General features: G+C 44.1%; 1 protein-coding gene across 10 annotated transcripts in view; it reads left to right on the forward strand.

Moving 5' to 3' along the window:
• Positions 1–14,444, forward strand: part of Itsn1 (intersectin 1) — a 193,227-nt gene that overhangs the window by 86,688 nt on the left and 92,095 nt on the right. For all 10 annotated transcript variants that reach the window (XR_008218920.1, XR_008218921.1, XM_052741204.1 and 7 more), the window contains exons 10-14: positions 2,805–2,942; positions 5,319–5,431; positions 6,980–7,242; positions 8,499–8,648; positions 8,729–8,869. Coding sequence is in view for 8 of the 10 variants with exons in the window: in XM_052741204.1 (XP_052597164.1) it covers positions 2,805–2,942; positions 5,319–5,431; positions 6,980–7,242; positions 8,499–8,648; positions 8,729–8,869 (805 nt within the window). In the remaining 2 variants the exon portion in view is untranslated. The remainder of the gene's footprint in view (positions 1–2,804; positions 2,943–5,318; positions 5,432–6,979; positions 7,243–8,498; positions 8,649–8,728; positions 8,870–14,444) is intronic.

Below are 14,444 nucleotides of genomic sequence, written 5' to 3' on the forward strand. Positions count from 1 at the left end.
TCGGTTTGTATAAAGTAGAAACTTAGAGTGGTTTTTCCTCGGGATTTTAGATTCATGTCCTTATTTAGAGAAGATGGAATATGTGTAGTTTTGAGTAAGTTGTGATAATCAATGCTCTTGCTACAAGGACAGGGATGTTAGCACAGTGAGCCCCAAGAACTCAAGACAGACTAACAACTCCTAACCCAAGGCCAGGTTCCTTTTCCCCCATGACTTCAAGCCAAGCCTCTTATTGTTTTACCTATAAATATTTAAATATATTTCATTAACTTTATCCATAATGCCAGTAGTTCACCTAACTAGGTAGTCATTCCTATCAAATTAATGAGCTAATCATCGAATGTCTTACATCAGCTAATGGTTTGTATAGTTTTATTTGTTCAAGGGAGTGAAACAAACCTATATAATATTTCATTGATCAATCTAAATTTCTTTTAAATATTATTTTATTTTACGTGTATGTGTTTTGCCTACACATATTTCTCTACCATGTGCATGCCTGGTACCCTTGGAGGTCAGAAGAGGGCAGAGTTAGAGATGGTTGGGAGCCCCACTCTGTGGTGCTGGGAACCGAACCTGGGTCTTCTGAGAGAGCAGCAAGTTCTCTGAACCACTGAGCCATCTCTCCAGCTCATTAATTGATATATTTTAAAAAGTCCCCTTTAATCTCTACATTACCCTTTCTTGTTCTCTATTTGCTCCCCAAGTCTTCCCAAAACAAAATGAGGTAGTTTATTGAATTGTTTCCTAATGGCTTGACTTTGCTGTATTCCTCTGGTGGTGCTTAATTTGTTTCTGTATTTCCTGTGAGATGATAATTAGATCTAGAATGAGGCTTTTCAGTTTTAGCACTGTGGCATTTGGGGGTAGCAGTTCTTTTGGGGGGGCTGCCCTGTGCATGGTAACATCTCTGTCCTCTACTCATCAGATAATTGGTGCCGGTAGCCATGACCCCCAGCCTCAGTTCTGACAACCTAGATGTCTCCAGATGTTAGCATGTGTCTTTTGAGGGACCACATCACTCCTGGGCATAAACCACTTCTCTGGTTCTACTTTGATATTTGCTCTTTGGGGTGAGACTACATTAGCGCTATTACTGTGTTCTGTCTTTGAGAGGCACAAAATGTCCCTGTTAGTGCATAATGACTTTTAATAGCTCTTGATGAGTGTTACTCCAGCTGTTCTTTTTTCTTTTCTTTCTTTCTTCCTTCCCTTCCCTTCCCCTTCCTTCCTTCCTCCCTCCCTCCCTCCCTCCTTCCCTCCCTCCCTTCCTTCCTTCCTTCCTTCTTTCCTTCCTTCTGTTTTTAGGCACAAGCTTGCCTCTTTTAGTTGTGTGTTGATAGCTCCCTAGAAAATAGACCTGGTGTCTGTCCACTTACCACGTCCCAAGTCTTGGCAGGAATGGCTATGGCTGCTCAACAAGGGACCATACTACAGCCCCTCCCCTCTTCCCTTCTGCTCTAGAGTCTGCTTTTTACTTAGAGTGGACCAACTCTGAAACAGATCTAAGACATAACATTTGTGGAGTTGGATTGGCATGTGTTAGGTCGCTCTCATACCCCTGATGCTTTTCATTGATGATTTCCTAAGACATTTGAGGTATCTCTGTTGGAATGTTATATTTTCCTTCTTCACACTAAAAAGATGCTTTAATTTTCATGGCCCTTTTTTAGCCAGTTTATGAGGGAACATGAGTTTTAACTCCCTTTCAGTCTCCTTTACATTGGAGTAGCTGAGAGCACAGCATCTGGAGGTGACGGGTGGGTTTGCGGCTGTCTGTTCCGTTGAAAGGATGCACACATCTAAGGAGGAGAGAAGTAAGTCAGAAGAGCCATGGGGCCAGGCAGGGAGAAGAGGTGAGCAGCAGGAAATGTGGGCTCTCGGGTGCTCCTTGCCTTACATCGCAGTTGTCGCTCTGTAACTTGACCGTTTTGTCAGAGACGTACATAACTGCCCTCTGAGAGGGCCACTGTTAGCTCATAGAAATTACACCTTATTGATAGTAGCCAGGAAGCATGTGACCTCTGAAGACATTGCAGAAAGAGGAAGACAGTTTTTGATTGGTTGTCATCAGCAAAGGCAGACTCCTGACGTGGCGTTTGTGCTGTTGACCCTCTTGAGAATACATGTGTGCTCTCACATGTCCATTGGTAGTCTAGAACAATCAGCTGTTTACTGTAATTAGCTACTTGGACAAGTTCATCATAAGCCTGATGGTGATTGGATTGCTACAATGAGGAGAGAGAGATGCCCCCAACTCTAGAGGGGGGCTGGAGGCTACAAACATCAATCCATAGATGAGAGAGTGAATGGCCGGCCAATGGGTGGAACATGACCTGCACCCATTTTTGTAGGCGGCTTTATTGTAAATGTAGGCATGCCCATTCATTTACATACTGTCTATGGGTTCTCATCAAGAGTAAAATCTGGTGTAACAGGGCTTGTGTGTCTTACAGACCATGAAATAATTTGCTGTGTTACCTTTTATCAGTCCTTTGTCTAGTACATAGTATTTTCACATTACAAGAACTTGAGTATAATATATTTTCAATGGCTTGCAAGGATTGAAGAGGATCATTATAATCATAATTAGCATTTGTGGAATCCTAAAGACAATTCCAACTGTATGGATTATTTTTTGTCCTTCCAGTAGTCTGAAATAGTACTTGTTCTACAAGCTGGCACACAGAAAGATTCTGTTGGCTTAGGATCAGAGTAAGGAAATAGAATTTGCAAATCACTGGTGAATAGTAAGAAGCATGCATTTTCGTGAACTGGATTGCATGAATTTTTTGTTGAATTAGGAATCTTTCTGACATTGATCAAGATGGAAAACTCACAGCAGAAGAATTCATCCTGGCTATGCACCTAATTGATGTTGCCATGTCTGGCCAGCCACTGCCACCTGTCCTGCCTCCAGAGTACATTCCTCCTTCCTTTAGGTAAGTAACATTTGATTCTTGAGAGAATTTGCCTGGATCCCAAACTCGGCTGTTTCCTTTCCTGGCATGAAGATGAACTATCCATGAAAGAAGAGACTTTAGCTTAGCTCAGTGTTTTAAGGCTGGTCCCGTTTTGTTCTCCTGAGCACTTATATATTCCATGTAGTAAAAGCATCAAGTAAAAGACCAAGGTTGTTCGTTTTTGTGCCCATCGATTACCAAAGCTCACCAGAATTGTACTCTCACAGTGAAAGAGAACCAGAATGAGAAGGCATGTAGGAAATCAGAGATCACACCTGTGAATCACGCACATTCAAGAGGTAACAAAAATGCTGGCATGTAGAAATTATAATCAGGAAGATAATTTTTAAAGATTATCCTGGCCTGAAACAGACTCAGACGTCAAGACTAGAAATGTTAAGAGAAGCAGCCATAGTGTATGAACACACCATCCCAGAAGGAGAGATCTAGTCAGGAGAAGCCCGCTGGGACTGTCATCCTCCTGCACCAGTAGTGTGTGAACACACCATTCCAGAATGTCCTATTTACTGAATAAAAGACAAATAAGATCTGTGTTTATATTCGAAGTCCTCAGCAGAGAGTTGGGCACAGTCTCTCTGAAATGAAGAGTGAAGAGTCATCACCATCTGCTTCTGTGTGGTTCTGGGAGCAGCAGAGGGAACTGTACAGGTGGGAAGCAGCAGGCAGCAACCCTTCAGCTTCAGGGACCTGTGTGAGAGAAACCAAACATTTGAAGATGGTGTTCAAAAGGAAGCATAAAAAGGGTCAGAGATTTGTTTTTTGAGATAGGATCTCACTCTATTGCCTTGGCTATCCTAGAACTCTCTCTGTAGACCAGGCTGGCCTTGAACTCTTAGAGAATCTGCCTCTGCCATCCATGTGTTGGGATTAAAGTTGTGCCTCACCACATCCAGATGAGAGATTGTTTTAAAACACAAAGGTTGAGGGTTTAATGTGACACTTATAATGAGTCGATCTCGAATATTATTATGGGCCAGTCTTAATCTTCTTCCCAGAGGCCTAGAAGAGAAGCTACAAATGATGAGAATTATTTTCAGGAAAAGAATCTAAGTACACCGAGCTCTTAGTCCATCTACTTTATTCCTCTGGGATAAAATTCTGTCTACACAGCTACAGTTCTGTACTCAAGCCTAGCTCCTTTCTTGCCTGATTTCTCTCTACCTTTATCTGCTGTCCCCTCTAAGTTCTACCTTAATTCTCTCATCGTAGTTCTGCCCCATCTTGGTCTCTCTCATCTTGTTCTCCCCTGTCTGGCCTCATCTTCCATCTCATTCTTCTAGTTCTCCCGTCAGAATCCTCAAATCCTCTCCAAGTCTCTGAGGTTTACAGTTATATACCCATGCAATAGCTAAGGCAAGGTCACCAGGCTTGAATTCTTACAGGGTCATAAAGGCAAACAAGAGTTTTCCTCAGGCAGTGACCGTCAGGCTTTCTTTTATAACCCAAAAGGGGAGTGGTAAGGGAGGAGGTTAACTAAGAGCTAAAATTGGTTAATATATCAGAAAAAGGGAATTTATGTGCTCAAACTACATTCCTAGAGGTGGTTAGGGAAATGTTAGGAGTCTATAATGTTAGTATAAATACTACTAAGGCTATATGAGAAAGAAGGGTCTGAGCTTAATTTACCTTAATTCAGGAGATTGTTAGGCCTTAGATGCTTGATAGGTACTTCAGATAAAGTACACTGTTATGAGTTCTTGGAAGCATACATAGTGTACAAGAAAATCATTGTAGAAACTGGCTAATATTATATACAGAAGCTAAAGTATCACCAGGACTTCTTAAGCCATGGCTTGACCTTTAGAAAAGTCCTTGATCTTTCCAAGTAGTAGCTTTTGTGATAGTAGCTGGATTCCATTACATTTCCCTGTGACTTGCAGCAAGTCGATTTGTTTTCAGAATCATAAATATGGTTTGTGTTTAGGGGTGCTAAAATAGAGTTTCTAAAGGGAAACGTGTTGGTCCCAGTTAGCTTCTCTGTTGCCTTCCTTGGGGAAGCTAAGAATGATTTCCAAGGGTAATGGTGATAGCCACCAAACTTACTTACCGAGTGGTTACAGATTCAGCCCTCAGGGGTGGTTCTACCTTGTGGCAGTTCTAGGTATTTTATTGGTTTGGAGAGTGCTGGGGATCGAATGCATGCAAGCATGTGCCACCACCGAGCTGATCTCTAGCAGCAGCGTTTTGAGCAAGCTTGGCACTCAGAGTCTGATGACGTTCAAATGCCCATCTGAAAAACTTTCCAAGTAGAGAAAAGCAAATCTGTGCTCTTTCTCACTCTCACTAAAACCTGCTCCACGATGAGCTGTAGTCATTCCTTCCTTTCTTTCGCAGAAGGGTTCGCTCCGGCAGTGGGATGTCCGTCATAAGCTCTTCGTCGGTGGATCAGAGGCTGCCCGAGGAGCCGGCATCAGAGGATGAGCAGCAGTTGGAGAAGAAGCTACCCGGTGAGCGGCCCACAGCTGACTAGCTGATGGACGGCAGGATGCCGCCATTTCTTCAGCCACATATAGGCAGGAGGAGACACCTTGGAATCACTGAGAAATGAGAAGGTTATGAACTCTGCTAGTGCACCTTTATCCCACTGTCTAATTGAAACCTGAATGCCTGCTGTGAAACAAAATTTCTATAAAAATAGCCGGGCAGTGGTGGTGCACACCTTTAATCCCAGCACTTCGGAGGCAGAGGCAGGCAGATCTCTGTGAGTTCGAGGCCAGCCTGGTCTATAGAGAAAGTTCTAGGACACAGCTAGGGCTACACAGAGAAACCCTGTCTGGAAAAAAAAAAAAAAAAAAGAAAGAAAGAAAGAAAAACTTCTATAAATGTTACCCGTGGAATACAGAGCACCTTTGGCATTAAGGTGGTTTCTTGCTATCAACAATGCCGCAGTAGAAACTTGAGTCTCCTATTGATATTTTATTTTGCTTGTCCGGGAAAACTGGGGACTTGTAAACAGAAGGAACGTATTTTAATTTTAATGTGAACTGATTATATAAATAACCCTCATTTTCAGTGGCAAATCTATTATGCCTTTAAGTTAGTCTGAAATGAGATGGCTCTGAATTATTAATGAGATGATAATGATGCTAAGATGCAGTTGAAATTATTAAGTCTCTCTGTCTTAACTACTCTGCTGGTGTCACAGTGCATTTTTAGTGCTCCCCAGTTAATTGTATGAGGCACTCACTCTTCCAGCTGATTAAATTGCTTTTCAATTATGTTTAGTGATAAAATACTTACTATAAATGATCTATGAGCTAGGCTGTATGTTAAGTACAGTGAAAAATTTAAATATTTCTGTGATTATACTCTCAGGAATACTATATTAGTTTTGGGGTGGGGGCTTGTTTTCTGAGACATGAGTCTTTGTATGTGGCCCAAGCTGGCCTGGATTTCACAGCAGTCTTCTGCCTGAGTCCCGTGAGAGCTGGGATTACAGGTACGTGTCTCCACACCTGGTTTCTATAAGATTTAAGGCACCTATAGAAATGACCCGCTGACGCAGCACCCGGAGACTGAAGAAAGTGGAGAGTTTGTGTGTGCATGCTCAAGCCTACCTGGGGTTGGCCAAGATGGAGAAGAGTTGTGGGAAACACATCTCCACAGAATAAGTCAGAGTTGAGGGAGTTAGGAATGAATCATCATTCCATGTGTAGGGACTGATTACATTCAGTGGAAACACAGTGTCGTTGTCAAATAAATACAAGAATTCTTACATTGGGGGTTGTCTCTTTCTGTGGGCAGTAAACATTTGTGTATAGTCTTAAATAGGAAAGGACATTGGCAGAATCCTCCCCCTCCTTCGCCCCTCCTCGTTCCCCTCCCCCCCCTCCTCCTCCTTTTCCTTTCTTTTCTTTTCTTTTTTCTCCCCAGTCTAGAGTATCCTAAGGCCCTGGGCAGTTCTGGGTTTGGGTTTGAACTGCAAGTATGCATCCTAGTTACTCTTTGAAAATGGTGATTTTTTTTCCATGGTTGATGTCTTCTTTGTCTTCAAGTAACGTTTGAAGATAAGAAGCGGGAGAATTTTGAGCGTGGCAACCTGGAGCTGGAGAAGCGCAGGCAGGCCCTCCTGGAGCAGCAGCGCAAGGAGCAGGAGCGCTTGGCTCAGCTGGAGCGGGCCGAGCAGGAGAGGAAGGAGCGGGAGCGGCAGGAGCAGGAGCGCAAGAGACAGCTAGAGCTGGAGAAGCAGCTGGAGAAGCAGCGGGAGCTGGAGCGGCAGAGAGAGGAAGAGAGGAGGAAGGAGATCGAGAGGAGGGAGGTGCGCAGCCCCAACGCCCGCCCGCCTCTGGGGGCCGTGGTTCAGACACACTCTTCTTTTCCTTGTGAGGCTTAGCATGTCTAGAGTTGCTCAGTGATCACCACCGTCTTTTCCAGAACATTCCATGACCCACTGAGCAGCTGTTCCCCATCTAGTCTTCTCCCAGTGCCTGGGAATTGCTAACTTGTGTACCGTATCTATTTGCCGTTTCTATAGAAGTGGTGAATTTGGTGCTAGACCCTGAAGGGGAATCGGCTCCCTGTCTGTCCTTGTTTGAGTATATTGCTACAGAAGCAATGCTCCTCTTCTCCCATGTGAAGAAAATGTAAAGACAAGTTTTTTTTTCTTATTTAAAAATGTTTTAGTTTCATCTTCTAGTTATTGCTTAGGAAAAGTATGTAGTCATTAGTAGCTTTGTGTTCAAGTCTATACAGATAATAACAGGGTTTTGTGTTTGTTTATTTGGGGCTGGGGATTGAGCACAGCAGTGCTGAGCAGATGTTGACATCCCTAGTCCCTGGAGATAGAGAGTGACCCTAGGCTCTGTGTGTCCCCAGGGTTTGCTAAATGAGAGGCCGTCACACTGCCTGGCAGTCAGTGTAGAGGTTGGCATGTTGAAACTACAGTTTTTATGGTTAAAAAGGAAATAGTGATTAGGAAGCTGGGAGTCACGGGCTTTTAAAACTTGAGATATGTTTAGAGTGCCCCTGATGTGAAAATCTAATCTGAAATGCTTCTAAATCCAAAAGTCCACTCAAAAAGTTAGATTTGGGATTTTCACATTAGGGGCAGTTAACCAGTTAAGCCCATGCAGACACCTCAGGAATCAGGAACACTTCTGACCTCAGGAATCAGGAACATTTCTAGTCCCTGTCATCCTCTGGACAAGAAACACTCAACTTATATGAAGTAACTTCTCTTTCAACAGGAGAAAATCAAGTTTATTTGTTCTTGTCGTTGAGGATTTTAGTTTGATTTTGCTAGATAAGAAAACTTCCCTTCCTCCTTGAGTCTGTAAACAAAGACGACACATTTACCGAGTCCATCTTGCTTCCTGGGAGGCAAGAAGGACAGGACTCCAGCGGAACGGCCCTGTCCTCATCTGTGTCCTATACCTGCATAGTCAGAGCCCATTGTACGTGAGCTGACAGTATATGGCGTTTCACCATTAGGAGGAGGGGCTCACTAGACATGTTTGTTAAGAAACATCGCATAGTGTTAGAATTCGGAAATTAATAAGCGATCTATAACCACAGGCTGCAAAGCGGGAACTTGAACGCCAGCGGCAACTAGAATGGGAGCGGAACCGGAGACAGGAACTCCTGAATCAGAGGAACAAAGAGCAGGAGGGCATTGTGGTCCTGAAGGCCCGGAGGAAGACTCTGGAGTTTGAATTGGAGGCGCTGGTGAGTGCGGCTCTCCTTCCTCAGGCCTGCACAGAGACCTTAGACACCACACTCACCCTGCTGTCTTTCCTTTATTGAAGAATGACAAAAAGCATCAGTTGGAAGGAAAGCTTCAAGATATCCGATGTCGGCTGACGACCCAGAGGCAGGAAATTGAGAGCACAAACAAGTCTAGAGAGTTGAGAATTGCTGAAATCACCCACTTACAGCAGCAGCTGCAGGTGAGTTCCGTGCCTGTATTTTAATTCATTCGCTTATTAACAAAGGTTCACTATCCACCATTCATTAGGCACTGGGGGCAAGGAGGAAATAGGTTGGGTCCTTGCCTGAGAAGTAGCTTCCAAGTAAACTAACAACTGCTTTTCCGGACAGTGCTCTGGGCCAGGCATCTGTGAGCCCAGAAGCCTTAGCGGTGAATAACCTAACTGATGCTGTCTGTAGGGGTGGTGGTCACTAACCATATAAGTAAAGTATGTAAGGGTTGAGTTTCTCTCTCCCACAGCCCTTAGGACCAGAGCTGTTTAAGATTCCAGCTTTTCACCGGGTGGTGGAGGTGAACGCCTTTCATCCCAGCACTCGGGTGTCAGAGCCAGGCGGATCTCTGTGAGTTCGAGGCCAGCCTGGGCTACAGAGTGAGTTCCAGGAAAGGCACCAAAGCTACACAGAGAAACCCTGTCTCGGAGGAAAAAAAAAAAAAAAAAAAATCCCAGGTTTTCTTTTTTTGACTTTAGAATATTTGCATACATATGCTGAGTATCTTAGGGAAAGGAGCCCAGTCTAGACATGAACTTTATGTTACATATATGCTTTATATGCAGACCCTGAAAATACTTTTGTGTTATTTTTAGTGCATCTCCATTTTAACTATCATGCCAGGTGTTGAATTTTCCTCTTGAGGATTCTTGCCAATCTTCAAAGCATTGAAGAGTGTAGAGTTTAGACAGCGGGTTTCAGATCAGGAATGCTCAGCCTGGCTGGCTGGGGAAGGGGAGGAGGAACCTGAAGACCAGGAAAAATTTCAGCTTAATTCAGGTCTTCTGGACAGGCGCTTCTGTGAGGATGGCATTTGAGCGAAGACCTGAGCTGATGATGAGCTGAAAGCTCCAGGCAGGGAAGAGCCTGTCCTGAGGTTGCCCAGGCTACCGGAGGCCAGTCCCAGAGTTACAGTACCAGGACTGCTGGGTGGAGCAGATGGGCGTCAGTTCAGGACTGTGGTCCATCGGTGGGATGATTAATGGGATCAAGTGTTTCAGTAGATATGTGAATGACCGTGTAGATGACTAGCTGGGGATACAGTGGAGTGCTGTTAGCACTTCTGCCTCCATTTTACTGCCTGTCCAAATCTGTGATGTGATCACTCGCCTTCCTATCAAAGCTTGAACTATAGGGTGTCAGTGAATGTTGATGTTATCTGTAGGTTGTCAATCCTTTAAATACTTCTCTGTCAGGCTTTTTCTTTCAACATGTTGGCTAGGGGATTTAATTGACATGGAGTGAATAAGTAGGTTCCTTTTTAATCTCTAGGTAGCATTCCACCATTTACATAGTTGTGGAGTTTAAAATTTTTTTAGTACAGTTTTATTTATTATGTGTGTGGGGGGGGGAGAGGGTGCATGTAGATGTGAAAGACAGCTATGGGTGTGACTTCTCTTCTACCATGCCAGGGTTGGCAGGCCGTCCCACTAAGCCGTCATGCTGGCCTCAGTTTGGGATTTCTTTTCTTTCTTTCTTTCTCTTTCTCTCTTTCTTTCTTTCTTTCTTTCTTTTTACTTTATTTTATTTTTTGTTTTTCTTTTTCGAGACAGAGTTTTTCTGTGTAGCTTTTGGAGCCTATCCTGGAACTTACTCTGTAGACCCGGCTGACCTCGAACTCACAGAGATCCGCCCGCCTCTGCCTCCCTTCTGAGTGCTGGAATTAAAGGTGTGTGCCACCACCGCCCACCTGTTGGGGATTTCTTAGAGTAAAACTGCAATGAGAATTTATGTGCAAGTCTTACGTGGAGATATGTTTTGCTCTTGGGCAAGTTTTTCAGTGTGAATTGCTGTTCATCATGAGTTTCATGAGCAGCTGTCAGTGTTTGCACATTTCCTTTCTGACCAGCATGTAGGTGAGTGGTGTGCCTGTTCCTCATCCTCACCAGCGTTTGTGACTGAATTTTACCACCTCTGCTGGGGATGTGGCACTGTGGCTTTAGTCTGCATCTCTGCATTCCGGTGCTGTTGTGTGCCATTTGGGGTGTTGATTGGCATGTGTCTCTGTGGGTTTTGTTGAAGGACACATCCTTTGTCCATTTTTATTGGATTGAAGGTGGTGAGCTCCTTGCATTTGCCTAACCAGCATGGCTGTTTGTCAGCTAACTTGTTTTGCAGATAGATGTTCTTGTCAACCATGGTACCCCAGCTTTCACTTGCTATTTCTGTTTGATGTGTTTTGTTTGGTTGGTTTTTGAGACAGGATCTTGCCATGTATCCCTGGCTGGTCTGAAACTCTCTGTAGACTAGGCCTGCTTCAGACCTATGGCAATCACTCGAGTCTCTGCTTTCTTTCCAAGTTCCACAGGCATGTACCCCACTGTCTTATCATTTTTGTGTTGCTTTTCTAAGGGGCAGATTTGATAAGGGTCAGTTTGCTAAATTTTCCCTTGGTTCTAAGAAATCACCGACTCCCGGTGAGATAAGTCCGAGCTCTGCTTCCTTTGAGGACTTCCTTGTGCGTGGGTCCAATCTGTCGCAGGTTGATCATTGCATGCAGGTTCAGATAAAGGTTGAGACTGATCTGTTTTCCACACAGAAACTCGGCAGCGTTTGTTGAACTCTCCCACTGACGTTCCCTGGTAGCTGTTGGGAGTTAATTGAATATTCTTGTAGAGGTCTGTTCTGGGTTGTGTTCCTTGCTCTGCTGTCCTTCCTCCCAGTCTGTTGATAATTACGGCTCCTAGTGTGAACTCCATGGTTACCCTCCCTCTTCCCTTCATTTCCTCTTTTTCTTATGTATATCCTTAGTTCTTTATATCTCCACGTAAATTGTAGGAATAGCCTGGTAGGTTTTGTTTAAATAATGTTTTTTTGATCTTCGAATTTTGTTGGGATTTCATTGCATTTATAGATTAATCTGAAAAGATTTGTCATCTTAACAGTATTGAATCACATGGCCTCAGTCTCTGTGTCATTACGTATTTCAACAGTGTTTTTTAGTTTTCAGTGTACAGGTGTTAAGTCTATGAGATTTTCCTTGCAGCCAGGCAGGTGGTGGTGGCGCACACCTTTAATCCCAGCACTCAGGAGGCAGAGGTAGGTAGGTCTCTGAGTTCAAGGCCAGCCTGGCCTTCAGATCGAATTTCAGGACAGCCAGGCTACACAGAAAAATCCTGTCTCAAGAAAACAAAAAAAGAAAGAAAACTGTATTCAGTAGATAATAAAGCTATTGAAACTTTCTGTTTCTTCTTGAGCCTTCTTGGTAATGTGTTTTGTAATTAATTTGTTCAGTTATCTAAGTGATCTAATATATATTCATAGAGGTGTTCACAGTGTCTCTTCTCCTTTGTCAGTCTAGGTCCCTAGTGGTGTATCCTTCTCCTTTCCTGATGGCAGCCATTGCATCTGTCTTCCACTGGCTCTGCTTCTCCGTCCTCCCTCTCCTCCTCCTGCTCTTCCACTGGCTCTGCTTCTCCGTCCTCCCTCTCCTCCTCCTGTTCTTCCACTGGCTCTGCTTCTCCGTCCTCCCTCTCCTCCTCCTGCTCTTCCACTGGCTCTGCTTCTCAGTCCCCCCTCTCCTCCTCCTGCTCTACCACTGGCTCTGCTTCTCTGTCCTCCCTCCCTCCCCAGCTCCCCTTCCTCCTTCTGATCTCCTTTCTCTGACTTTCATGACCAACCTAGCGGGAAGCTTATTGGTTTTATTGAATTTTTTTTCTTTTTTGTTTTGTTTTCGATACAGGGTTTCTCTGGGTAGCCCTGGCTGGCCTGGAACTCAGGAATCCCCCTGCCTCTGCCCCCTGAGTGCTGGGTTTAAAAGCATGGGCCACCACCCAGCTTTGTTGATTTTTGTTTTTTGCTTGTTTGTTTTTCAAGACAGGGTTTACTGTGTAGCTTTGGTGCCTTTCCTGGATCTCGCTCTGTAGACCAGGCTGGCCTCAAACTCACAAAGATCCTCCTGCCTCTGCCTCCCAAGTGCTGGGATTAAAGGTGTGTACCACCACAGCCCGGCGATATTTTTCAAACAAGCACTTTTCTATGTTGATTTTTCTGTGACATGTCTTTGTCATACCATCAACTTAAGCTCTTTTCTTTATTGTTTCCTTTCCATTTACTAATTTGGGATTAAATTTTACTTTTTCTAGATTTATTGGCAGGAAGCTCAGATAATTTAATTTAGGCCTTAATTTGTTTCTGATACAAATATTCTGAGTTACAGACGCCCTTGCCACAGCTATAGTTATACCCCATGGGGTTTTAGACATTAACGCTTTCATTTATTTATTTTGCCATTTCTTTGATGGGCTTGATGAACTTAGGCTGTTGGTTTCTAAGTACTTATCTTACTTGTTTCTTGTTTCCGTATGTTATGATCTGAAAGAATATTTTGTGTGAATTTAGTCCTTTTAACTGTATTGAGGCTTTGGACCAAGTGTATAATCTTAGTGAATATCCCATATACACCTGAAAAGTAGGAACGTTGTGTTTCCGTTTGGTGGTGTGCCCTGTAAGCAGTTAGAGCAAGTTGATTCATGACAGAGTTCTAGCTTCCTTACTGATTTTGTCCCTTTTTTGGTGGTGGTGGCCGTGCTGGGGCTCACACCCGTGTGAGGTGTGGTGGTGGCCGTGCTGGGGCTCACACCCGTGTGAGGTGTGGTGGTGGCCGTGCTGGGGCACACACCCGTGTGAGGTGCACCCTTGGCCCTGGTGACTGCTGCCGTCCTTCACTCAGTAAGGAGCAGTCTCCCTCCAGATGTGCTGTGTGAGTCCCTTTGTGCCCGTTGCTTCATGTGCTTGAAAGTCATCATCAGTTTGGGATTTGGGGCCATCATCTTGTCAAGTAGCCAATATGAGATGTTCATGCCCAGAAATTGTTGTCAAATATTTTTATAAAATCACTTTTTTGAAGTATATTTTTCTGTATTGTAGCCTCTTTTATTTGTTTATTATTTATTTTAGGTGGGGGCCTCAATCTGTAGCCCTGGTTGGCCTTGAGCTCACAGAGATCCACATACCTCTGCCTAGTGCTGGGAGTAAAGGTGTGTGCCACCACATCCTGCCCGTGTAGCTTCTCTTGTTAACTATTACTGAGAAACCATAAAATATTACCCAAAATATTTAGGGCAAAGGCCATGTGCTCAGTATGCTGGTATTTTGACTGAATGTTTTATGATCGAACACACTCTCACACACAAAAGTGTTCACTTATTGGTAAATGCAGATCCTGAATAAGTGGCGAGGGGAAGGGCAGCCCGTGCTTTGAGGAGGGAAGGCACACAGGCAGTGAGAGCGGCTTCCTTTGCCCCTTGCATGCAGTCAGTCCTGTCCTCTTCATATTGATGTGCATACATTTTTAAGAAGATTAACTTTAAAACAAAAATGTACGTCTGAGTGTCTGTGTGGCTATGTACCCTTGAAGGCAGTGCCCATGGAGGCCAGAAGTGTAGAACTCTCTAGAGCTGGAGTTACAGGTGGTTATGAGCTGAGTGCTGGTATGGTGATTTGAATAGGAATGACCTCACAGACTCACATGTGAGTGCTTGGCCCATAGGGAGTGGCACTACTAGGGGGTGTGGCCTTGTTGGAATAGATATGGCCATGTTT

Source organism: Peromyscus californicus, unplaced genomic scaffold (genome assembly GCF_007827085.1).
Source record: "Peromyscus californicus insignis strain IS unplaced genomic scaffold, ASM782708v3 Scaffold_16__1_contigs__length_79575227, whole genome shotgun sequence".
NCBI lineage: Eukaryota > Metazoa > Chordata > Mammalia > Rodentia > Cricetidae > Peromyscus > Peromyscus californicus.